Raw genomic sequence first — 26811 nt, 5'->3', positions numbered from 1 at the left:
TCCTGGAATTGTAGACCAGGCTGGCCTTGAGCTCACAGAGATCCTCCTGCCTCTGCCTCCCACTTAAGACTTAAAGGCATGCACTGCCGCTACCCAGCATCTCAACTATTTTCTGACTAAAGAACTTTGAAATACAGAGAGGTCATGCATTTTTTTCTTTTTTAAGATTACAGCAACTATCTTTAGAAAGGAACACTGTATTCCTAACGTCTTATCCTTGCCCACAGGCCAGGTGCCAGGTTTATGTAAAGGCATTTTTGTTGGATCACAGCTCAGCAGGAATGGTGTGCTTCAGCAGAGTGGAGTGGCTGGGGCAGAGCGTATGACCCCTGTTGGTAGTACCCCTCTGCACTGTTTGCTGACCCACTGGTCTGGGCTTGGATCTGTTGTAGCTTAGTACTGAGTAGGGTAGTGAATACCAGTGTGGCTCCGTGGGCTTCCTCTCATCATAAAATCATGTTCCTGGAGCCTGACAATTTTCTTTCAGTATTGGGGATTGAACTTAGCAGGCACTGAACCAGTGAGCTACATCCCCAACTGCTTTTTTATCTATCTCCCTTTCCATTTTGAGACAGGGCTTCACTAAGTTGCTCAGGTTGACCTTGAACTGTAACCCAGATTGACCTTGAACTGTTGTGTGTGTCCCTGTCACCACCACCCCCACACCCCGTCTCAGTCTTCCTAGAAGCTGGGAGTACAGGCTTTGGCCACCAGGCCCAGCCCAGCTGATGATTTTTATTTTTTATTTTGCACTAATTAGTAAAATACTGTAAACATAGTAGGATTCATGTGGAACCTAGTACCACTGATTGTAAAATTCAAGTGTCACATATAAGATATTTGTTTTTTCTGGGCCAGCGACATGTCTAAATATTTCTTGACTTTTAAGATTATGTGTTCTCATTATTGATGAGCATTTTTAACCTTGCTGTACTAGCTGAGTGCATGTGTGCCTGTTTCTGCATCTGATTCCTCCGCATGCACGCTGACTCACATTTACACAACGCTTATACACACCATACACTTATACACCCTCTACCCCCGCAATAAAACATTTAAAAAAAAAACATTAAGAACTAAGCTTTGAACATTTTCCTCAGGGGAAGGTGGCCATGTTATTTAGCTCCCTTACACCAAAGAAATTAACTGGGCTGCACTGAAGCAAGCATAGAAATAGATGTAAGAGAAGCATATGCCCAGAATCCTGGGATTCGGAGTTCAGAAATAACCAGGCTGGATTTCAGATTTCCACCTGCTCCAAAAACATGCTCTTGTAGCTGTACCACCACCACCTCTTTGGAATCCCTAAATGAGGATAATCAATCAAGTTAATGGGATAGAGCAGGAAGCTGGGAGGGGTTTGTGGAAATTGTGGTGAAAAGGTGAAGAGTCAGGAAAAGTCCACACTGTATAGTCACCTACTGTTGGTGGGGCATCATACTGCAGTTCTTAATTTTCCTTTTTTTTTTAACAGAAAAAAATGAGGCTGAAAACTTGGACGAAAATGAAGAGCCTTTCATTGCCCCATTAGGATTAAGTGTCCCGTCTGACGTGGAGCTGGTATGTGTGTTGGTTCACAAGCCTTTGCACTGTGGTTTGTTCTTTGTGGTGTGTGAGAGCTCAGTAAAATACATCCGCTGTTTAGGTACTTTGTGCTGCAAGATTATTTGTAAGTTGAATGAGAAAGCACAGCGTACTTACCTCTGAAGATTAATGGATGCCAAATGTTGTGGTACACAGCCGTCATCTTGGGACTTGGGAGGATAAGGCGGGAGGATCTCAAGTTCCAAGCCCGCCTGGGTGCTCCAAACAGGGACCCTATCAGAAAACAGAAGGTGGGTGTGGCTGAGAGATGACTCAGTAGTAGATTCCTTTTATTCCTTTCAGAGGACCCTGGTTCAGTTCCCAGCATCTGCTTCCACCCCCATCACAACCACCCGCACTCCAGTTCCAGGGGATCACACACATACCTTCTACCCTCTGCCAGCTCCTACGCACACAGTACACATAGCCTCATGAAGATACGTACATGTATGCATACATACAAAGTGTACTTCTTAAGAACGTACACTTTAAAACAAAAGGAAGAGGCAGGGGATGGAGAGAGTGGAAGTCCACCATCAAGAACAGCTCAGCATACCAGCGAGTTGTGTTGGATCTGTGTGGAGTTCTGTGGGGAATCTCTGTTTTATCAGCCAAGTCAGGGCTGGACTGAGATGTTGCTGTCCTCATACAGATGTGAAAACAGTTGTGCTCAAAGCAGTCCTGTTTTCAGCAAAGTACCTGGTTCTGGCTTTTCTAGTATGAATTGTGGAGGCTCTTGCTCTTTACCTTACATTCACTGGACATTTTTTGGGTCCATGGGACGTGTCCAGGCTACTTTCCATGGATGAAGAAAGCAGAGGTAGAGCTTTGTGAATTAACCTCCCTGTCTCTTGAGGTGCCAGTTCATTCAGTGTTTTGTCTGATAAGCCATCTTGCCAGTACTTTTTAAAATTAGTTTTGAGACAGAATCTCATGTAACTCAGGCTGATCTCAGACTCGGTATATAGCTGAGATTGGCCTTGAACTCCCAACCCTCTCTGCTTCCACCCCCACCTAATGCTGGGATGTCAGGCCTGTGCCTCCAGCCCAGTATCTGTCATGTTTGGAAAGGGTTCCTAAGGGATTGTGTTCAGGAAAACGTGTTTACTTTGACAGTATTCTCACTCAGTGCCAGTCGGAGGTATGAAGGTTCCAGGTTTTGTGCCTGGCACAGTAGCCAGGAGGACAGTAGACACCATAACCCCGACACAGTGACACCTCTGACACCCTCTGTTGATAGTAGCCACCCTCAGTTCAGCATGGACTTGAAGCTCTTGATCTTTTCCTCTTGTGCATCATATGAAAGAATGGTGCCTGGCTCTTCCTTTTCATCTTTTACATATCTGGGTAGAAATTTCTGTGTGATTGCAGTTGTGTTTGCTTTCCTATTTCTATCTTTTGATTGCTTTGCTACAGTTAGAGCTGAATACATTTACCTAAAGAGCTAATGTCCTAAATATTACATTAATACATATTCTTCTTGGTTTTTTTTTAAGTTCATTTTAAATTATGTATATTTGTGGGGGGGGGGTTGTGCATATGAGTGAAGATGGCCACAAAGGCTAAAAGAGGGTATGAGATTTTTCTGGAGCTAGTTACAGGCAATTAATACTTGCCCAATATGGGTAGATGCTGGGAATCAAGCCCAGGTCCCTGGAAAAGCAGCAAGAGCTCTTAATCAGTGAGCCATCTCTCCAGCCCCGTATTCTTGTTTTGATATAGTTTGTTTCTGCGTATTCCAGTACAGACTATTCTATATCAGAGGCCTATTGAAATTGAACCTTAAAAATCATTTGCTGCGTTATCTGTATTTTATACTAAATACTTTTATTTTGGATTATCTATGGGTTCCATGTCCCCTTTCCCAATTTGTTTCTTTTGGCGGGAGGGAGGTTGACTTTTTTGTTGTTGTGTGGGGTTTTGTTTTGTTTTGTTTTGTTTTTTATTTTGATTTTGATTTTTTGAGGCAGTCTCTTTACATATTCCTGGCTGTCCTGGAACTCACAGAAATCTGCTTGCCTCTGCCTCCCAAGTGGTATTAAAGGTGTGTGCCACCACACCTGGCTGTTTAATTTTTTCATTATATATATGGGGGGTGCATTTTACACATGTGTGCAGGTGCCTAAGGAGGCCAGAAAAAGGTATCAGATTCCCTTGGAAATTTAAGAGTTACAGGCAAGTGTGTAAGCCTGCCTACAAAGGTGCTGGGATTCAAACTTGGGTCTTCTTCAAGAACAATATGTGCTCTTAATGCTGAGCCATCTCTCCAGCCTCTCCTTACCCCACTTTTTTGAGATAGCTTCAACATACGTCCTAAGTTGACCTTGAACTTGTGATCGTGTTTCCTCCATCTCCCAAGTGTGAGGTCTTTTGTGTGCTTATGTACTCCTACAAGTAGAGGCAAGAAGTCAGCTATTCAGGAGCCATTCATTCACCTTATTCTTTGGGACAGGATATTTCACTGGGACCCAGGACTCACCTGTTGAGCTACTAGATTAGATAGTCTCAAGCTTCTTCATCCTGGCATTGCAGGCACATGCCTGTGCTCAGCTTCTCACCTGACTGCTAGGGATTGAACTCAGGTCCTCATGCTTGTACAATCCAGTGCTTCGGCAACTCAACCTTCTCCTTAGCCCTTTTGTTTTTGACACAAGTTTATGTCTGTTCAGATAAAATACAAAGGTACAATAGAATGTTGATGGCTTAGCTCCTGTTGTTAGATTTAACAGCTGTGTAGTCGCAACATAAGCATCACTGAGCTGTTTAATAGTTACCTCGGACCCACAGACAGTTAAGGGAGTCTTGTTCTGTTGGCACAATTCTCCAGTATCAAGGTTTGAGAGGTCCCTGAGTCCTTGGCTGAGTGTCTGCTTTGCTTTTTTTTTCCCCTCTCTTTTTTCCTCCTCTGACAGTGTCAATATCTCACTTTTCTCAGTTGTGGCTTTGGGCATTCATTGGGAAAATCGTTAAACTGTGGAGTGTTGGTGGCAGGGTACTGTGTAGCTCATACAACCTTTGTGTGTTGACGGATAATGAGAGGGGACAGTATTTGCAGCAGCAGTTCTGGTTGGTGACTCAACATACGTGGTGGCTTGGTTACATGCCTGAGTGTTGCTATTGATCCTGACCTGGAAGGTTGAGTTGGTGGGTAAGGAGGTAGGTGCTCTCAGAGCTCTTTGGTTTACATTAGCTATTGGGTGAGAACCTAGTGAACATAAAGCACCTGGGATCACTGCCTGCCTCCTGCTGCATGCTTGCCAGCCAGCGTGCCACCATGACTCTGTAGCCGCTGGCTCATGCCTGCTTCTAGACTCAAGCCCTTTGGATTTTAGTTTTTTCTAGTACTGTTATGGGTGTGTCTTTTTGCTCAAAGGAAAGAGAAACAAAAAGATCTGTTTTTCCTTTCACTATGTATTTATGCATCATGTGTCTCAACACTCACCTGTCCCTTTGCAGGCACCCTGAGTCCCACACATCAGCTAGCTAGCCACCTCCTCTGGCTAACTGTGTTGACCCGTGGATCCCTGTAACACATGGGGTGAAGGGCAGAATCCTTTGCTCAGCCCATCTTTTCACCCTCTCCTTGCTCCCAAGACACTAGAGATGACTGACATGGCTATCTGCACCTAGCATGATGGTTCCTGAGCTCGAACGTCTGCCAGGGACTCCTGGCCTTGTGGGCTTGCCTCAGAGCTGGCTCTACCACCCAACACTGGTCAGGCTAGGGTCCAGAAGTTCTGCTGCTTAGCAGGCTGTTAGGCATGTTTCTGGAAGAGTACACAGTGGGAAAGGAGAGAGGACTTTATTAGATGTTGTGTGCTTTAGTCCTGTGGGCATGCCGTGACCCAGATCTGTGCCAGGGCATCTCTGTGTTTGTTTGTATTTCTCATTTGGAAATTCCAGTCACTGTGAAATTAGAGATACCCTGGGGTCTAAGAGCTGAGTGTTGAGTAGCTTTGTTGTTGTCCACTTATCTCTGAAAAAGAGGGACCCTTGTCTGCCACCTGGGAGTGCTGCTGAAGCACTGGGTGTTGTGTCGGTGTGTGATTCTCCTGGTCATTTCTATGTCCTGCCAAAGTCCTGTGTCTTTCCTTTGTGCCACAGGGTTCTGAAGCTTGGTTTTGGAGAACTCTTTTTCACTCCCAGTTGATGGGAAAGTTTTTGCTGCATCCCCTCCTAGTTCTTCCGTGGTTTTGTTTATCTGTTGTGTGACTGATCTCGTGCTTATCTGAACCTATGGGCAAACAGAGTGTTTCTTTTCTTTCTCTGGGCCGATTCACAGACCCCCCTCACCTCTTTCTGCCTTCCTCCTGAACCATCTCTTACTGTTCCCACGGCTGAACCTATCCAGAACTTCTCAGAGCTCTTGTGGGCTTCCTGACCTCTGGCTGTCCCACTTCTCAGTTCTTACTCTGAGTTTAGGGCCACACTGACGAAGTTTCTAGGGAGAAGGGCTCTCAACACAGGACATAGGTATATATGAGAGCGGAGAACATTTTCCTTCTGCTATGTAGGCTCTGTGACATGCATACTTAGCATGTTTGTTAGTTTGAGGTTTTTGTTTGTTTGGGGCTCATGTGTGATTATTTAGTGCCAGAGTTCAAACTCAGGGCCTCATTGTGCTCTGCCATTGAGTTGTACCCCAGTTATTATTTTTTTTTTTAACTATTTTTGTTGTTGTTTTTTTGTGTGGGTTTGTTTGTTTTTAGGTTTTTCAAAACAAGGTTTCTCTGATTGTTCTGGAACTAGCTCTGTTACAGAGATCTGCCTGCCTCTCTCTGCCTCCCAAGTGCTGGGATTAAAGGCAAGCGCCACCACCACCTGACTTGTTTGTTTTTGAGATAGGGTTTACTATATGGCCTTGGCTAGCCTAGATAGAGATTCCATCTCTGCTGAATGCTGAAATCAACATACCACGTGCCTATCATATAAGTATATTTTAAAATAGCATTCTGTAGTGCTGGATTGGTAATGATGGTCCTAAATGAAAGAGAATTTAAGATCTGTATGGTAAAGATGCAGAGAATGCTGCCATAGTTTCTGATACTATGATGAAATACCCTGACAGAGGAATGAGAAAGGGTTTATTCTCACTCACAATCCTGGCAGGGAAGTCCAGGTGGCAGAAGCTTGAAGCAGTTGGTCATATAACATCCCTAATCAGAAACAGAGAGGAATTTATGCTTGCCGCTGCTCAGCTTCCTTTCTCCACTTAAGGACTCCAAAGTCCAAGCCAGGGGAGAGTGCTGCCCACAATGGGCAGGTCTTCCCACCTCTGTAATCAAGATAATCCCCAATAGGCATGCCCAGAGTCCCATCTCAGATGGTACTAGATTCTGTCAAGGTGACACTTAGAATTAACCATTATAAATGGCCTTCTCTAGAGAAATAGTTGTATTTTATCTTAGTAGCAGCTCTTAAGGTACCTTGGGCCAGGTGAAAGCACATGCTTGCCATCGAACATGACAAGCTGAATTTTATTCTTCACAGCCATGTGGTAGAAGAGAACTGACTGCTGCAAGTTGTCCTCTGACCACAAGAACACACACACAAAGAAAATAAATGAAAGTGTGAAGGGGTTGCTTTGTCTTGAGCAATGATTGGTGCTGTGTTTGAGCCACTGTAGTCACAACGTTATCATAGTATTGCTTTTAAGTAATGGAGGCCAACAGTTGACCTGGTCCACTAAGAGCCTGCATGGTGAAATCATGCCTGTCTTTTTGGGTCGTGCTGAAGTGATCCTTGCTTCTTAGCATGTTTATAGAATGGACTGTTATACAAACAAGTCTTTCTGTTAAACCAAAACTGGTGAAATCTGGATCAGGGCCCATGTCCCAGTGCACTCAGATTCCCTTTGACATGGAACAGAATTTATTCAGGAGCCAAATAGTTTAAACTGCAAACATTTCTCTGTTTTAAAATAATGTTTTATTACAGTTCATTTGTTTGTTGGGGGGTTGGGTCACCGTGCACCACTGTGTCTGTGAGAAGGTCAGAGGACAGCTTGTAGGAGTCATTTCTTCCGTCATGTGGGTTCTAGGGTTGAGTTCTGGTCATCAGGCTTAGCAGCAGACACCTTTACCCACTATGTCAACATTTCTCCTTTTTAAAGTGAGGGGGCAGTATTAATGAGGAACTAAACTTGAGAAATTAAGCTATTTTATTTTATAAAGGATAAGGTCCTAAAGTTATATAAGCATCTTGATATTAAGGGGGTAGGTGTTTCGAGACAAGGTTTCTCTGTTCTCTGTGTAAGAGTCCTGGCCATCCTGGACCAGGCTGCCCTTGAACTCAAGAGAGCCACCTGCCTCTGCCTCCCGAGAGCTGGGATTAAAGCCACCAGAGCCAGCTAGATCTTGAATTTTTAACCACCCATTCTTAGTGTAAATAATTTTCAGTCTTTTTCCTATGTAGTTTTCTAATGTTAATATCTTTGTTAACATTAAAAATATTGAACATTTATTTATTTGGGGGCGTTGGGAGCACACATGTACAATTATACACACATGGAGGTTAGAGGACAACTCTCAAGTTAGCGCGCTCTTTCCACCACATAGATCCTGGTAATGAATTCAGGTTGTCAGGCACGGTGTAGAGCATATTCACCTTCTGAGCCACCTTCTAACTTTAAAATGTCTTGTTTCTTAAATTGGGACAGTAAAACCAGGCTGTTTCTTTTAATTAAATTGTGTAGCTCATTTACGTACGTATACACACACTCTGATCACATGACTGTTTTCCCCCAGCCACCAACAGCCAAAATGCATGCCATCATCGAGCGCACAGCCAACTTCGTGTGCAAACAGGGAGCACAGTTTGAGATAATGCTGAAGGCCAAGCAAGCACGAAACTCGCAGTTCGATTTCCTGCGATTTGATCACTACCTCAACCCCTACTACAAATTCATCCAGAAAGCCATGAAGGAAGGACGGTACACGGTGCTGGCAGAAAACAAGAATGAGGAGAAGAAAAGTATGTGGGTCTGTGCTGGCTTCTCGGGGTTGGGAGGATGGTCAATACAGAGGTACCTGCTCTCAGAGGAGCGTGGCTGAGATGGAGGCTTGAGTTCTCAGGCGCCTGTGAACTGCTGATAGCCTGCCAACACACCCTTCTACGTCCTTAGTTCATGCTTTACAGATGCAACAGTTCAGTGTTGATGCCGAGGCTGGGAATGTTTCCTCTCATTCTGGCAGCATAACAGTCCACAAAGGAGATGGTTTCACTCTCCAGTGCACGTGCTTGCATCCCAGTGCATGGGGCAGGAAGTTAAATCCCACATGTTCACAAAATGATGCTTCCTTGGTCTTGAATTACTTATCTGAAACTGTTTTTCAACTGTCTCCATTCCAGATTCTTAGAAAGCCAGTTTTTTTCCTTTTTGAGTGACACCCAGGGGAAGTCTCCCTAGCTATGTCTTCCCATCCCACAACCTTGCCCCTCGAAAGAAGCACTCTGCCACAGAACTGCACCTGCATCCCAGCCCAGCTGTGCAGATCTTACCTGCACTTCGTATCTGTTCCACCTTGGTGGTGGTTTTGGACTTTCATTGTTTTCATTTGTTTCCTTTTGGTAATATTTTTTTCATGAATAAAGAAGGTTTTTGCCCTTTTTGAAAATAAAAACCTATTATAGCACTGCAGTAAATGCCAAAGGGAGCCTGTGCAGTGGACAAGGCGGTGCTCTTTCCTATCTGGCTTTTTTCTGAACAGCTTATATAACCAAAAGGAATATTCCCCCATGGGTTTTGTGTTCAGGTAACCAAGAAAAAGCCTTGCAGGACTCTGCCCTTGTCTGCTTTCAAGTGTTTCTACAACTCATTGTGTTCGTCCCCCTTCCTCCTTTCCCTTCTCTTCATTCCCATCCTCTCCTCTCCCCTCCCCGTACTATGTAGACCCCACTGCTTCAAACTCAGATCCACCTGCCTCTCGCTCCCACATGTGCCACCATGTCCAACCTATGTCCCCTTCCATGTTTCCTTACTAATAGTGTGTGTATGAGCCCTCTCAAGCCATGGCATACTTTGTGGGGTTCAGGAATGGCTTGCAGGAGTCAGTTCTCTGCTTCTACCATGTGGGTTCTAGGGATCAAACTCACTGGAAAAAAAGAAGAGTTGGTCTGTCTTTTTTTTTCACTTAAGATTTTTCTGTTTGTTTGCTCAAGATTTATTTCTTATATGACCAGGTGGCACACGCCTTTTATCCCAGCACTTGGAAGGCAAAGACAGGCAGAACTCTGAGTTAGTATACAGAACAGGTTTCATGACAGCCAGGGTTACACAGAGAAATTTTGTCTCAAACAACCAACAAAAAGAAAAAAAGAGAAAGATTTATTTTTTTATTTATATGTATGTGATTGTATCTTTGTGAGTCTTTGCCACATCCATTTGGGTAGGCCAACGTTTTGAGTCCCCTGGAGCAGTTGTGAGCACCCAGTACAGGTCCTCTGGAAGAACAATATATGCTCTTAGCTGCTGAGCCATCTCTCTAGCCCCATGTTTAATTTGGTCTTTAAAATTCTTTCTCAAGTAGCCCAGGCTGTCCTTGAAATCTGATCCTCCTACTTCTGCTTCACAAGTGCTGGGATTAATTAGAAGCATCTGCCACCATGCCCAGGAGACTCTCTTAAAATATGAATTTAATGAGCATATTCATAGAATACAGTGATAGTTTAATACATGTAAACAATTGAACCAAAGTAAAAAATTTTTGAGATAGAATCTCAGTATGTAGCTCAAACTGGCCTGAGACTTGTAGCTGTCCTTCTGCCTCTGCCTCTGCCTCTGCCTCTGCCTCTGCCTCTGCTTCTTGAGTGCTGGGATTACAGGTGTGTGCCGTCATACCTGATAGCCAACATCTTGAATTCAATTTCAGAGTTGGGGACGACCTCTGACAATGAAGATGAAGATGAGGAGGAGGATGGGAGTTACCTACACCCGTCTCTCTTTGCTTCCAAGAAGAGCAGCCGCCTGGAAGAGCTGATGAAGGTCTTTATCTTCTCACTAGTCTGTGTGTTTATACTGTCACAAAATTGCTGCTCATTTACGTATGGAAACACGAAACTACCATTTCCTGTGCTACAGCTGTATCTTGTGTATCTTGTTTTATCACGGAGGTGTCTGCACGTCTGTGTTCCATGTGGTAAAGAATCATTTGTTTACCTATGTTCCCACATTACAGGTTGCACAAGCAGAAGATTGTTGTTTTGTTATATAAGTAGTGTTGGGGACGACGTAGAAGTTGTTTTGTTGTGTAGATTGGAATTTAGGATTGGATTCTATGCTTTTTAAATGGCTGCTTCATGAAGCCTTAGTTCCTTCCATAGACAGTTCCTAAATACGTGCTTTGACCTCTGGCTTTCTGGCCCTCCCCTCATCCTTATGAGGAGACTGTCAATGCTTGCACACTTTCCCTCTACAGTTTATGATGTAGAGGAAAGAATTTATGAGATTGAAGCTCGGTTCTCCACAGTCACAAAATGTAGTTGATGTCTGAGAGGAGTGGCTCTTGATTAATGGGAAGGTAAGAGCTGATGATGAGAAATTACATCCCAGTGAGGAAGGATAGAGTTTGAAGTTTTGTGTGAGTTTGGATGCCTATACTTTGAGTAGCTGTCCACCCTTTGCTTAGTTCTGGAACTGAAGCCTGCTTAGTTCCTCTAGTACTCTGAGCCAGCTGGAGCACCTGGCCCCACGTGGACAGGACCTCTGTGTGTGTGTCCAGCCTAAATAACAGTGGCTCTTGGCAAGAAAGTTGTGTTTGGGAGTGTGTGCTCTCATGGAGGTGGCATGTTCAGGGGAAGGACAGAGGATGGTGATTTTCAAAGGTGCAGGGGGAGAGTTACGGGAGCATACTGGAACCAGTAGGCCAGCATTGACAAGCAGCTTCAGGGCAAGTGTGCTTGTGGCAGCACTCTTGTGCTCGGGTGTGGTTCTGACAGGTGTCTTGTGATCACTTCTGCCTCCATGACCTCCCAGCTCTCCCTTTTTGTTGTTCAGGGTCTGACATAGTGGCTCTGCAGTGGCAGCTTTCACTGTGTCTAGATGTGTGCTGGGCTTTTCCTGAGGCATACTCACAATACTGTGAAGTTGAGTCTTTTCTCAAGGAAGGTTTTATACATGGAGCAGAACATAGAAAATGTTAAAGCCAGTGTCTTCTTTGTCTTTAGCCCTTGAAGGTGGTGGACCCAGATCATCCTCTAGCAGCCCTTGTCCGTAAAGCACAGGCCGACAGCTCTGCTCCAGCCGCACCCACTGCAGATGGCACACCTGCGCAGCCCTCCCAGGTGGAGTACACAGCAGACTGTGAGTACCTAGAGTGTCCTTTCTGTGTCCAGCTGCAGCTCTCCCTCACCCCCATGCTGTCCCTCAGTGCTGTGGAGCTGTCCCTTAAGACTTCCTTTGTGGTCCAGGAGGGAGGTTCCTGGAAGGCATGCTTGCCTGGCCTGTGGCTCTCTATATTCCTGAAAGGAAGAGTCAGCCTACCCAGCTTCCCAAAGCCACACTGTCACCTCCTTTAGCTCATGATTGGCTAGAGCGGTGGGGGCTGGGAAGTGACACCTACGGTTCAGAACTTTGCTGCATTGAGCAGTGCACTGACTGTTAAGAATGGGAAGGAGCAGAGACTTGTTAGACAGCACAGCATTGCTGTCCTGTAGAGTTGTTTGGTGCCATGAAAATACCCTGGTATTGGCTTCAGATTAGGTACCATTTTGTTGAGAAGAACAGGAAGCAGGGATGGGGAAATGTAGGGTTGCCTGTCATGATTGCTTAGCATGTACAGTCATTTTTCTATTTCTACAGGGGTTGGTTTCAGGGACACCTCTTACCCCCCCACAGATAGTAAAACTCCTGGTTTCTCTCATAGCCTCTAAGAGAATCCTTTCTGGAGAACTTAACAATATGTTATACATGCTGTGTGAATAGTTGCTATGCTTGTTGCTCAAGGGGTCATGACAAGGAAAAATTAGTGACTGTTCAATACAGTGCAACTTTTCCCCTTTGTATTTTGAATCAGCTGCTTGAATAGTGGGTGTGTGACTAAGAATATTGATGTACAGGGATTATGTTCTTTTGGCTTTTAAGAATTGCTGCTCTCTTACCTTTCTACCTAATTGAAGGGGAGCGCTCTGGAGACTGACCCAGAATGTCTAACCTTAAGCTCAGTGTCAAGTCTCATTGCTGTTGAGGCTAAACAACGTTGTGTGAGTGTTGTGTGAAAAGAGGAACCTTCAGCAAAGAAGGATCAGCCTGTGCTGTGCTGCCCTGCTGCAGACTCCATTCCTCGAATGAAGCGACATGCCTGGAGGGTGGGTCTTGTACTAAAAAGAGAGCTGCCATTTGCCCAGGGTAAACATTCTTTACATGTGCTAACTTCTCTGCACTCTGTCTCCACACAGATGTGGCATTTTGGTTTAATAAAATGACAAGACTGTAAAAATCAGTTACTTGCCAGATGTGGTAGCACAGACCTTTAAATCTTAGTATTTGGGAAGCAGAGGCGAGTAGATCTCTGAGTTCAAGGTGAGCCTGGGCTACCATAGTGAGACCCTATCATTAAAAAAAATCAGTTTCTGAGTGAACTTTGAGAGTCTGTGCCTAGAAAACCTAGGCTGGAACTTAGATCATTTAAATAATAATCTTTAAATAGCCAAATTGAGCCACATCAATCTGGACTATCCAGTCAGGGGAACTCGTGTTACAGGACTGCATGTTACATGTCCTGCTGTTGCATCCCACAGGCAGCCATCTTGCAGCCTTCAGGAGATTTCTACTGGCTCAAGTACACACTTGGGAAGTGATCCATGTGTATAGCCTGCCTGTTTCCCATGCCCTGTGTAGCCCCAGGGAAAGCTCATGAAAGACCTAATCAGTGGCACCAGGAGGCTCTGCCAAGCAGTTTGGTTGCAGTCCAGAGAGGGAATGGTGTGCTGCCAACCACCCCTACCTCATGTGTGCCTATTTTCTGCTTTTTTGTTTTTTTAAGTGTGTATATGTATGTATGTATGTATGTGTGCATGCAATGCATGTTTGTGTCTTTGCACCCTTGTTTACAAGTGCATGTGGAGGCTAGAGGCCAGTGCTGACTATCCACAATTGCTCTCTCTACTTTTTTTTTTGTTTTTGTTTTTGTTTTTTTGTATGTATAGAGTTAGGAGGTATGCGTGTGTTCTGCAAATGTTGGGTTCCTCTCTGGATTGGATTGCTCTCTTCCACCTTACTTTTATTGAGACAGGATTGCTCACTGGTTTAACTAGACTGGTTGGCCAGTGTTTACCTCCCAGGCACAAGTCGCAGCTCCCAGCTTTTTCATGGGTGCTAGGAATCCAAAGTCATTTCTTTGTGTTTGTACAGCAAGCAGCTTACTGACCGAGCCATCCATCTTGCCCATCCCCCACATTCCTCTTCCAAGACTATCTTGAATTTGCTTAAATCAAATGCATTGTCTATTCATGTTCCTGTATCTTTTTATAGCCATAAAAGAGAGCAATAGAAATTGGGGGTACAGCCGGGCGGTGGTGGCGCACGCCTTTAATCCCAGCACTCAGAGGCAGAGGCAGGCGGATCTCTGTGAGTTCGAGGCCAGCCTGGTCTACAAGAGCTAGTTCTAGGACAGGAACCAAAAGGCTACGGAGAAACCCTGTCTCGAAAAATCAAAAAAAAAAAAAAAAAAAGAAAGAAAGAAAGAAATTGGGGGTAGGGAAACTAATTCTGTCAGTAAAGGGTGGACAAGTTACACAGAGGTCAGCTGTGGTGGTGCACAGACCCTGTGGGCCAGACAGCATGGTAGACAAGCTGACTCATCATTCCCAGTCTAGTGGGAACAGTGGCCTGAGGCAAACTCTGGCAGTGTAGGTTGTCAAAGGACCATGCAGGCTTGCCATGTTCTGCTTGAGGGCTAGTTCTGCCTACAGTGCCCTCAAGGACCAAAAAGGACATCAGGCCCTGATGAAGCCTCCTGGACACAAGGAAGAATAGGTTGTTTAGATATCTGTAGTTTGTAAGAATAAACAGATCTATATGGGATTGATAGGTTTCAGATATGCTCATGTTATCAGCTACAAAGACCAGAGCCCTCAGAGCCACTAACACAACCTCCTGCCCATTATCTAAAAGATCATTGGGTACAAGAGGTGAACTTGTGGTTTTACAGCAGAGCCAGTCCCAGTGGCTAGAGCCTAGGATCTGTTTCTCAATGAAACTGCTCATCAGAAAACTCCCAGCATCCTTGGTGGTGAGACTGCTGCAGTTAGGAACAGCCCTGGTCTCTCCAGGGCTCCAGCTCTGCTGGGTACCTGCCTGAAACTCTCACTTCCTTCTGTACTCTTTGTCTTTGATTTAGTTCTTTTGTGGTAAATTCATCTTTGTCTTTGAGTATCTGCATCATCTTGTTGCTCTTGTCTTATGGTGCTGTAGGCTGCAAGAGTTACTTGAATCCAAATCTCTGTCTGGTCCATTGATGGTCATTCACAGCAGCTGTGGCTCTGCTCAGTTAGGTGACACTTGGTTTGTAGCCAACCATTAATACAGCACTTACAAATGCAGCCAAGTAGAAGAAAACCAGTCGCAGCTGTTGATTTTAGTTCTTTTGTGGTAAATTCATCCATATACAGCAATTAGATTGCTTAAGTGTCAAGCAATTGCTGGGGCCCTGTGCAGAATGGCATCAGCCTTTTTCCCTCGACTTTTCTTATTTTCAACATTTTTTCCTTTTATTTGTTAATGTGTGTGCATGGTGGAGTGGTGCACATGTCACATGCTTGTGGAGTCAGTTCTGCCTTTATGTGGGCTCTGGGGCCAGAGCTCAAGTTATCAGAACTGCACAACAAGCACTTTACCCACCGAGCCTCTCCCTGGCCCATATAGTCTACATCTTTCAAATGTGTTTTACTGTTAAACTTTCAAAGGTTGGTAACTGATTATAATATTTAGAGCATTGCCTGCAGACAGTGACCTGTGACTTATCTCGGTTTGTATGTATCAGGGTCAGATCCAACAGATTGTTCAGAGTTCCTCCTTTCCCACTCGTGCATCTGTGTGACTGACCACCATCATTCATTAACCTTGCTCATGTCCACCAGTTCTTAGAACTTTGCTGACAGGACAGGGGCGGGGAGTGCCTGAGACTTTGGGGTCTTGGGCAGCAGTGTCGGGACTCAGTGCCAGGTGAGTGCCTGGTCTCTGTTGCACTTGAGTCAAAGAACAAGTGCTTGCTTGGTGTGGTTCTTGCACAGAACCACAGTGATACATTGAGTTACTGTTTTGCCTCAAGGTTTAGTAAGATTACAGCCTTTGGTTCTTATAAAGAGAATGAACTTGTCTGGCAGATTGAGGGGCTAATGAATATGAATATGGAACAGGAACACAAAGCAACTGTTGTCAAGGGGTTGTGAGGATCATGCTGGCTGTCCAGGCCCATATATGCCTTCCTTACCAAGCTTGCCCCCTTGGTGTTTGCTCTACTGGTATTCCAGAGGCTATTGTACTAGTGTGTTAAATAGTGTGTGTCTGCACATGTAGATAAAGGTCATGCCTGACCTGCTAGTACAGTGCCCTCTTGCTTTATTCCAGGGGTACATAGGACTCTCAGAAATGGTTACTAGTGAGTAACTTTTTTTTTTGAAATGCAATTTTTTTTATTGATAAAAGGAGAATAAAAAAAAAAACAAATTTCCACCTCCTCCCAGCCTCCCATTTCCCTCCCCCTCCCCCCACTCTTCTCCCCTTCCCCCCACTCCTCTGCCCCTCTCTTTCCAGTCCAAAGAGCAGTCAGGGTTCCCTGCCCTGTGGTAAGTCCTAGGTCCTCCCCCCTCCGTCCATATCTAGGAAGGTGAACATCCAAACTGGCTAGGCTCCCACCAAGCCAGCACATTAAGTAGGATCAAAACCCCGTGCCATTGTCCTTGGCGTCTCATCAGCCCTCATTGTTCGCCATGTTCAGAGAGTCCAGTTTTATCCCATGCTTTTTCGGTAACAGTCCAGCTGGCCTTGGTGAGCTCCCAGTAGATCAGCTCCACTATCTCAGTGGGTGGGTGCACCCCTCGTGGTCCCAACTTCTTTGCTCATGTTCTCCCTCCTTCTGCTCCTCATTGGGACCTTGGGAGCTCAGTCCAGTGCTCCAGTGTGGGTCTCTGTCTCTATCTCCATCCATCACCAGATGAAGGTTCTAGGATGATATGCAAGATATTCATCAGTATTGCTCTAGGATAGGGTCATTTCAGGTTCCCTATCCTCAGCTGCCCAAGGAACTAACTGGGGACCTCAGCTTGGGCACCTGGGAGCCCCTCTAGGGTCAAGTCTCTCGCCCACCCTAAAGTGGCTCCCTTAACTAAGAATTGTGGTTCCGTGCTCCCCTGTCCAACCTTCCTTTATCCCGATCCTCCTGTTTCCCCAAGTCCCCCCTCCTTCCCTTCTCCCTTTTCTCTCCCCATCTCCCCTTACCCCCATCCCACCCCACCCCCAAGATCCCAATTTTCTCCCCGGCAATTTTGTCTACTTCCCTTAGCCAAGAGGATAACTATATGTTTTTCCTTGGGTTCACCTTCTTACTTAGCTTCTAGCCATAAATAGGGGTGACGGAGTCTACAATAGGTGAACCTAAAGAAGCTAAGTAAGATAGTAACTTTTAAAACATTAAGAAGAGAGCTGGCGAGAAGGCTCAGTGATTAAGAGCACGTATTGCTCTTGCAGAGGACCTGAGTTCATTTCACAGCACCCATGTCAGGTAGCCTACAATGGCTGGAATTCCAACTCCAAGGGATCCAGCACCCTCTTCTGACCTCTGCAGTCACAAGCAGGTATAGACACACACATAAGTGAAAGCACATCTTAAACCGCAAGCCTGAGGGCATATACCTTTAATCCCAGCAAGTGGATCTTTGTGAGTGAAAGCCTGCCTGGTATACATAGTTCCAGACCAGCCAGGGCTGCAGAGTGAAACCCTGTCTGCATGAGTGTCTTTACTTCTGCAGGCCTTTATTTTCCCATTTAGGATGTTAATTTATTATGTTCTGAATGAAACATTGAAGATAGTTATTTCCATAGTATTTTAAGATTCTACATTGCAATAATGGTCAAGTGAAACTCAGGGTGGTTTACGATGATGGTTTCTTTCTCTCTCTTTCTTCTAGTAAAAATTTCCCTAGTTATCTAAACAATAGTAAGGCAGAACATGAGAAATGTGAAAAGAAGTTTAATATAGGGGAACATATGCTAACATAATAAAATGTTATTTTGCTATGAGGCCCATGAAATAGTTGATGCCTTAAACAAGTATGTAGTAAAAATAGGTCTGAAGATGGTAGTTGTGGGCCTGAAATCAGTCCTCGGAAGAAGGTCTCACCATAACCAGGCTGACCTTCCCTAGGGGCCGGGATTGATCTTTATCTTTATTATTATTATTATTATGTATACAATATTCTGTCTGTGTGTATGCCTTCAGGCCAGAAGAGGGCACCAGATCTCATTACAGATGGTTGTGAGCCACCATGTGGTTGCTGGGAATTGAACTCAGGACCTTTGGAAGAGCAGGCAATTCTCTTAACCACTGAGCCATCTCTCCAGCCCCGATCTTTATCTTTTTACGTGTGTGTGTGTGTGTGTGTGTGTGTGTGTGTGTGTGTGTGTAACAACGTGTGTGCATGGACACTGCATATGCCACAGCACAAGTGTGACAGTGAGAGAATGACTGTTGGTTCTCTCTTTCCACCTTCACAAGGGTTCTGGGATCAGACTTTGATTGCTAGGCTTGCAGGCTGAACGGCATTTTCCTTGTCTTACTGGCCCAATCTTATCTTTTCTTTGCCTGCCTGCCTGCCTGCCTGCCTGCCTGCCTGCCTGCCTTCCTTCTTTCCTTCCTTCCTTCCTTCCTTCCTTCCTTCCTTCCTTCCTTCCTTCCTTCCTTCCTTCCTTTCTTTCTTTCTTTCTTTCTTTCTTTCCCATAAGAGTTCCTATGTGCTCTTCTCCATCATTTCAGATCTGGGTCATAGCTGCTCCTTGGACTCCAGCAAAGTATGTTTCCCCATTCCTCACCCTCCTCTCCATCTCTTTTAGGGTTTTTGTCCTGAGAAGCAGGTACCAAGTACTATGGTACCACATTGTAGGTTTGTTTTTTTTTTTTTTTTTGTAGGCCTCCACAGTTCCTTCCTCTCCTGTAATTGTATAATAGCTTTTGAAAGCACTTGGCTTTTTATCCAGTTTTTCCAAAGCATTCAACTTTATAATCACAGAAACAGTAATTCTCTTCTTATTCAAATTGTGTGTTGGCATAAAATTTAACACAATACATAATTACAGTAAGTTTAACTTAAAAGAAACTGTTTAAGAAAAAAACTGGTAAAAAGCAAAATCTCAACTTTCCAAAGAGGATCCTACCCCGCCTGGTGTGTCCTGGCATGGGCTGCCGAGGTCAGGTGGAACCACTGCTGCTCAGGGAGCTCCTGCAGTCTCAGCACAGAGAAGCAGTACTAGCTGGCTCTGCAGAGGGAAGCACAGAGAGCCTGAAGGCCGGCACAGCCAGGAGTCCTTGGAGAGGAGACGGCATCAAGAGTAGTGTCTGGAAAACGGAGCCAGCTAGAGTGTGTGGATGGCCAACAGCTGACTTCTGTATTCGAGAGCCAGATGGGGGAGGTTCCCAGCTAAGGAGGAATAGCCAGTAGCCAACACTTGATTACATCTATGAATGGGTATTTTATTTTGTTTTATTTTATGAAACTAATGAGAAAATAGGGGAAATGTTTAATGTACAATAATGTTCACAGCCAAATGAGAAATAAGTGTCGTTCTGTTCAGAAATTGGTACAAATAGCTCTGAGGTGAAAAATGACTGTGCTTCCATTTTAAAGGTTCAGCTCAGCTGCTCCCCAGCCACTGAGCAAGGGCTTATCTAGGAAGTTTCTACTGTGTATCAGCGCAGTTGGGGTGGGGCCACTGAAATATTTTACTCATAGTCTTAGTGAAAATGAATGAAAAAGCAGACATCACTGAAGCAGAGAAGAGGAAGCTGACAGACAGTGTTTTATCAGTGGGATTGTGTATGTGAACAGGCAGTATGAATGGCATTAATCTAAAATACACATCCTTTGGGCCAGTGTATCCCCATTACTCTCTAAGGATATCCATTTTAAGTAAGGCTTTAGACGTAGCCAAAGGCTGAGGTAGTTTACCAGAGCATAGCAAGAGCTACATGGGTGTTTTGCTCCCCTGTCCACCCCCTGGGCACTGGAGCTTGATGCTAGCAGAGTTCCTGCATTACTGCAGGGCCCACAGAGTGTGTAGCTTCTGAGGAAGGGGTGAAAGAAGGCCAGCATGCTGGAGGGGAAGACGTCGGTAGTGCCATTGAGAACTGGGGGACAGAAACTGAGGTGGAGTGGTGGCTGCTTTGCCTGCCTCTTTCAAGAGCTGCTTGTTTGGGGCTGGAGAAATGGCTCAGTGGTTAAGAGCATTGCCTGCTCTTCCAAAGGTCTTGAGTTCAATTCCCGGCAACCACATGGTGGCTCACAACCATCTGTAATGAGGTCTGGTGCCCTCTTCTGACCTACAGATATACACACAGACAGAATATTGTATACATAATAAATAAATAAATAAATAAATGTTTTTTTTTTTTTTAAAAAAAGCTGCTTGTTTAAAGTGATATGGACCCCTTGCCAACAGACATGCAGATCTTTGTTTTGTTTTTTTGAGGCAGGGTCTCATGTAACCTAAGCTTGCCTTAACTCACTATTGTAGCCAAAGATGACCTTGAACTTCCTACTCGCCTGCTTCCATCACCAGCTAAAATTGCAGGCATGCACCATCATACCTGGTTTTAGGTGGTGATGGGGACAAACCTAGGACTTCATGCATGCTAGAAAAACAGTATACCAGTGAGCTGCATTCCCCAGCCTTAGGTGTTCAGGTATATATGGTGATTAGGGTTCCACTACTGACCAGAGTGGGTCTTTTACAGCTGTGACATTGATGTACAACTTCAAAACTGCCCCCACGGCCAGCTATTGTCTAGACACTCAGCCCCGTAGGTCTCTGCTAGCAAAGCTAGTGACTCTGCTCTCCTTGTGGTGTTTACTCAACAACTCAGGATGCACCCAGGCTCCTTGTGACTCACTTTCCACTAATGTTCCTGGATTTGGGCAGCCTGTGAAATAGAATAGCTGATTTTTATTTTGTGAATTTTTTCTAGAAGCTCTTTAAATTTAGATGTATAAAATTAACAATTTCTTTTATTTCTAGCTTGTTAGTGAACCATTTTTCAAGCTCTATTCTATATTACTTTGCTACTTAGCAATAAATCCTTATAGACTAGTATAAATAAATTACGAAAGAGGCGTTAATGCTGAAATACTGTCCACTGTCAGAACCAACAATACTTTGTATAATGTTCTATAAATAACTAAAATTAAAGTATTCCTTGTGACTAAATATTCTCCGTGTGCACACAGGATGTGTGTGTCACGGTGTTCTTGTGGAAGTCAGAGGACAATTTTATGGAATCAGTTTATCAGTCCTGTGCACAAGCAGTTCTACCTGCTAAACCATTTCTCTAGCCTTATCCTGGTTTAAATTGTGTTATTATATTTCTTAAATTTATTTGTGTGTGTGCTCCCATGTGCAATGTAGCACATACAGGAAGGTCAGAGGACAACTTGTGGGAATCAGTTCTGTCCACCCATCATGTGGGTCCCAGGGATCAAATTCACTTGTCAGACTTGGCAGCAATCCTGTCTACCCACTCGGCCATCTCACTGGTCCTTATCCCAGTGTTTAATCAGTTGGTTTGCTGCTAGCTGTGGCATTTTCTTTTTTTAGGAGTGTAGTTGTTAGTCAAGGGAGGTAGGAAGAAGCAAGGAAAGCTCTGTGCCTCTTGGCATTCGTGAGCATCCTTGATGAGGCTCAAGCCCAAGCAACTACCGTGCCAATGAGGAGAGGGATGAGCTGGGGCTGCGCAGCAGAATCTGAGTAGTGTGGGCTCTGGTGAGAAGGAGATTTTACTTGAGCTTAGCCGCAGACCCTGCAATTTAAACTCAGTGCAGAACTGTAGGTACAGCTGTTCAACCCTGAAAGAACTCTTTCTAGTTCAGAGTAGAGATCTGGAGATCCGAGGTGGAGCAGTTGCATGGCAGGCACAGAATCTCAGGTTCAGTCATGACACCAGTAAGGACAAGGAGGAAAGTTACGTGTTTTTGTCTTGGAGGGAATGAGTCCCCATGAAATCATTTTCTTCCCTGGCTTTTATAGCTCAATGGTAAAGCACTTACCTAGCTTAATGTACCTGGGTCCATGTTCCCTTTACTCATCCCTGATACCTAGTTTTTGTTAGGAGTATTAGCTTCATGTTGTGAGATTTTATGAGCATTACATAAATGCTATTCTGTCTATAACTGTAATTCCTGCTTGTTTAGCCTTAGTTCTGTGGCTGACTAGAGTGTTTCCCCTGCAGTGTCTCCAGTTGGGTTTCATTGATTGATCTCTTGGATGTTTTTGTGTCTCATAGCTACTCTATTGCAAGGACTTTTTAGAACTTTGCACATCCTTGCATAAATGAAAAACAAATACCCACTGGTACCTGGTTGCTGGTGCCCAGTAGCTTATGTACTTGGAGCACTCAGGAAGCAGAGGCAGGAAGCTCTTGCATTTGAAGTCACCCTGACATATATAGAGACCAAGACTCAGTTTAAAAAGAAAGAAAAAAAAAGCCAGCTTTTAACTTTCATATAAAAGAAGATCATGTCTTGGTCTGGGTGTGAGGTTCTCAGATACCCGTTTCTGTTCCTCAGAGTTTTGCGAGCCAGAGCCCAGTGTAACCCTTAACGCCACAGAGAACCGTGGGATGGCACATGCTGGCTTGACTAGTTTTTGTCTGCTGGGTCTGGAGCTTTTCTCTTAAATTCTTTTATGATTGAAAGTGTTTGTTGCCTATTAACATACATAGCAACAGCATCTACTGAGCCACACTCGTCTACAGCATAGATAGTGACTCAGCCCTGTTTTCAGGAAAAGGCTTCCCTGCTCACTAGCTAGCTGTGTGCTGTTCACCTGAGCACCAGGGGAATACCACTAGGTTAAATGCCAATTGCTTAGTCAGTTCGCATTTCCCATGTGCACCTTCAGTGGAAGGCATACATTCCTTTTTGTTGGACACTTTTTCCTGTGAGTGTTCTGTTCCCTGGTTGTGGCTCTGCCTCCCCTTGGTGTCGGGTGATTATTTCTGTCTTCTGTGGTCAGTCTGTTCACACTGTGTTGGTTCTGTGTTAGTGTTTCAGTCTGCTTTCTAAAGCTCTACAGTGGGGCAAGGGCCAGAACTTCTTAGATATCAAGAGTAAACATTGCCAGCTTCCCAGGTCCTGCGTGTCTACCAAGCTGCCCACCTCTGTGATTGTCAGATGAAGATGGCCATAAACCATAAACAAGATAACTGGGCAACAATAATATTTTTATATGAACCAGAGGTAGAGGTAGGAGGATCACAAGTTCTACACAAAACACTATCAGGGAAACAATAACAAAAATTGTGTGTAGCCAGCAGGATTTGAGTACCACATTTTTTCTATTGTAAAACAACTATTTTGCTTGATTTTTTCCCTTTAATGTTTAAATATATATATGCAATTTTGCACTTGGAGCCTGTGCAAAAAGCAGATGGCAAGCCTATGCTGACCCGTGCTTGGTTGACAGTGTCCTGGTCTCTGTACACTTACCTTTTGTTCTAGTTTGTTTTCTGTTGCTGTGGTAAAATGTTCTGATGAAAAACAACTTGGGAGAGAGGATTTGTTCAATTCACTGTTCCAGATCACAGTCCATTATAGCAAGGAAGGCACAGTGACAGGAGCTTAAAGCAGCTAGTCACATCCCATCCACAGTCCAGAACAGAGACCTGCTCAGTTGTTGACTTTCTGTCCAGGACTCCCTGCCTAGGGAATAAATAATCTGGAATGATAAGGTAGAAGGCAGTTGAGGGAGATGTGAACTGAGGGAGAAACCTGTTGTTGACCTCTGATCTTCACATGTGTGCATTCGCTCATGCACACACATGAATTCTTAGTTTAGAGAGACTTTTCTAGAGGAAAATCTAACCCTCCAAGGAAAGAAGGAGTTTTTAAACATACTGGATGCAGTGGATGCATCTGGTGGCTCTTCCCAGATGTGACCTTCATGTACCACTGCAGATGTCATTCCAATTTCCCACTTGGTGATATCAAAATAAGTCTTTTCTTAAAGACACTTTTAAAAAAATATAATGTGTTTGTGAGTGTGCATGCATGTGTGCGTTTATGTACATGTGTGCTCTTAAATTTGTCAGAGGATTTTAGAAATGTATACACTCCACGTCCTTTAAGATGGAGTTGCTGATTAGCCTGCAACTCACCAATTAGGCTAGACAGCCTGACCAGAGAGCCCCAGGGATCCATCCTCCTGTCACCACTTCCCTAGCGCTGAGATTATTAATATTCACCACTATATTGCACTTTCCTGTAGGTTCTGGGCCTTCAATACAGGTCCTCATGCTTCTTGCGAAAGCACTTTACAACAGAGCCATCTCCCCAGCCATGGAGACATTTTATAGCTTGTCTGGAAGTTTCAACAGGGTGGGTAAACTAGTGTGGCATATGGTGTTTCTTTTCTCAAACATCATAGTGCATGCGCCCTGTTGACAGACCTCAGCAGTCTTCTGCTGTGATGGGATGTCCTCGAGACAGTGTGGTGAGCCTGTTATGAGAAGGACAATGACATTTTTCTATTTAAAAACTGTAGGCACTGCATTTTAAGGAGTTTTGAGATTGCTTGACTTTGTTTTTCTCCTCTGTAATAGAAGATTTTGTATTAGAAAGTGCTGACTGCTTTAGACTAGGAAGGGATCTTCTGGGAATTCCTGACAGTCAGGTGCCCGAGTTCAGAGGATGAAGCAAGGACTCCAGAGAACTGAGCTAACTGCATGGAAAAGAAAAACTTGGGTTCTCAGTTCAGTTTTTCCCCATTTGCCTCTGGAGACCTTGAGGGTTTTCAGTATCCACTGAATGTGTGGACTTTCCTGATCTGAAAAAGAAGGATTCAGCAGTGACAGTGACTTGTTGGTGCCAACATTCATGCTAAAGTCACTTTGACCTCCCCTGAGTGTTCATCTCAGTGTGAAGGAGGCAGGGCCTTGCGGAGGCCCTTACAATATCTGCTGCAGCATGCAGACAGCAACAGGCATCTGTTGTCAGGGAAAAGATGATAATCTCATTGACACTGAGATCACTATGGTAATAATCATCCTGACACTGGTCCTAGAAAAACACATCCATGAGAAATGCCAGCTTCTGGCAGCGAGCCAGATTGTAATGCTCTAGACTAGTTCTCAACCTTTCTAATGCTGCAGCCATTATACAGTGTCTCATGTTATGGTGACTTCCAACCATAAAATTATTTTGTTGCTACTTCATAACTGCAATGTTGCTACTGTTATGAATCATAATGTAAAAATCTGATTTGCAGGATATCTGGTATGTGATCCCTGTGAAAAGGTCGTTAGGCCTCCACCCCCTCCAAGTGGTCACAACCCACAGGTTGAGAACCACTGCATTAGAGCAAGTCTTCCCTGGCAGTCAGTCACCTGCAGGTTTGCCTAAGTTATGCTTTGTGGTGACCTCCTTATGGAACTGACTACATTGCAGATAAAAAGGAGTGAGTGTAACTATGGTGTTGGGATTCATGTGCCCAAAGGTTGTCATCTTGATTGTGCTGAGAAACTAATTACAGGAGGTGAATGAAGCATACTGCTTGCTAGTTTGAGAGTGTGTTTCCTGAGAAACCACAGGAAACGGTGTGTTAAACTGTTGAACATATCGGTGGGTGTTTCCATGTTGAATGGATCGTGATGACTCTGATCTAACCAGGAGTCAGTCATTGCCTTGATGTCCTGGTAATATGACAGCATTATTGGGAGGGGATGAAAAGTAGAAACCAATAGAGCCTTTGGAGAATGTGGGGTTTGCCCTGCCTTCTATCCGTAGTCTTGTTCTTTACCTCTGTTTTTACTATAATGTGAACTGAGAATCTCTGAAACCATGAGCCAAGTTAGCTTCATTCCTCCCTTACATTCTTTATGTTTGGGATTTTGGTCACAGTGGTATAGACTAATTCAGCACAGCATTGCAGAGTGGTAGGGAATAGATCCATAAGAGTGTCAGGAACACACTCACCATCCTGTCTGTGCAGCCACTGCATCAAGAGGGCAGAAAAGAGTGTGAGACCAAAAGTTAGGTATGGTGGTTCATGCCTGTGCCTGTAATCTCCATGCTTATGAGGCAGATACAGGAGGATTACCACAAGTTCAAGGCCAACCTAGTCTACAGAGTGAGACCCTTTCTCAAAATCAAGAAAGTCATGGTTGTGGGATTAAGAGGAGTGCTACTCCTTTGACTTTCCCGGCTTTCAGAAAGACTTTGACACTTTCAGATACCAAATGTAGAAGCATTTTAACCAGGTTTTTGTTTGTTTGCTGGTTGTTTTGTTTTCTTTTGTTTTTGGTCTGTTTGTTTGTTTTAAGTTGGCTTTCTGAAATAAAACCTGTGGTGTTGGGGAGACAGACAAGTGTTTCTGTAGAAAGTGCCAAGACTGCAGCCTTTGTCCAGGGTTGTCATCAGCTGAGCCAGAGTGAGCTCCATCAGCCCATGTCTGCACAGGATGTGTGGTGCAGAGTTCGTTAGGTGAGGGTAATCCATGAAGAATGCCAGCCTCCTCCCAGTCAGTAGGTTGCCTTTTTGTCTTGTGACAGTGTCCTTTGCTTTACAGAAGCTTCTCAGTCTCAGGAGGTCCCATTTATTCAATGTTGCCCTTAATTTCTGTGCTGCTGGGTTTATACGTAGGAAGTGAGCTCCTGTGCCCATATGTTGTAGGGTACTTCCCACTTTCTCTTCTATCAGGTTCAGTGTGTTCAGATTGATATTGAGGTCTTTGATCCATTTGGACTTGAGTTTTGTGCATGGTGATAGATATGGATCTATTTTCATTCTTCTACAGGTTGACATCCAGTTATGCCAGCACCATTTGTTGAATTTTCTTCCATTGAATACTTTTAGCTCCTTTATCGAAAATCATGTGTTCATAGGATTGAGGGTTAAAATCTGGGTCTTCTATTCTATTCCATTGGTCAACTTCTCTGTTTTTATGCCAATACCAAGCTGTTTTCAATACTGTGGCTCTGTAATAGAGTTTGAAGTCAGGGATGGTAATGCCTCCAGAAGTTCCTTTAT

The 26811-nt window shown here is 44.4% G+C and overlaps 1 protein-coding gene across 9 annotated transcripts in view; it reads left to right on the top strand.

The window, feature by feature from the left end:
- The window catches only part of Sfswap (splicing factor SWAP), a 75668-nt gene that overhangs the window by 5363 nt on the left and 43494 nt on the right, over positions 1-26811 (top strand). For all 9 annotated transcript variants that reach the window (XM_075978002.1, XM_075977991.1, XM_075977993.1 and 6 more), the window contains exons 4-7: positions 1475-1560; positions 8331-8556; positions 10455-10567; positions 11749-11884. In XM_075978002.1, coding sequence (XP_075834117.1) covers positions 1475-1560; positions 8331-8556; positions 10455-10567; positions 11749-11884 — 561 coding nt within the window. The remainder of the gene's footprint in view (positions 1-1474; positions 1561-8330; positions 8557-10454; positions 10568-11748; positions 11885-26811) is intronic.

Source organism: Microtus pennsylvanicus, chromosome 1, assembly GCF_037038515.1.
Source record: "Microtus pennsylvanicus isolate mMicPen1 chromosome 1, mMicPen1.hap1, whole genome shotgun sequence".
NCBI classification, from domain to species: Eukaryota; Metazoa; Chordata; class Mammalia; order Rodentia; family Cricetidae; genus Microtus; species Microtus pennsylvanicus.
Note: the sequence above shows the minus strand (reverse complement) of the source record. Positions and strands in the feature narration are given on the sequence as shown.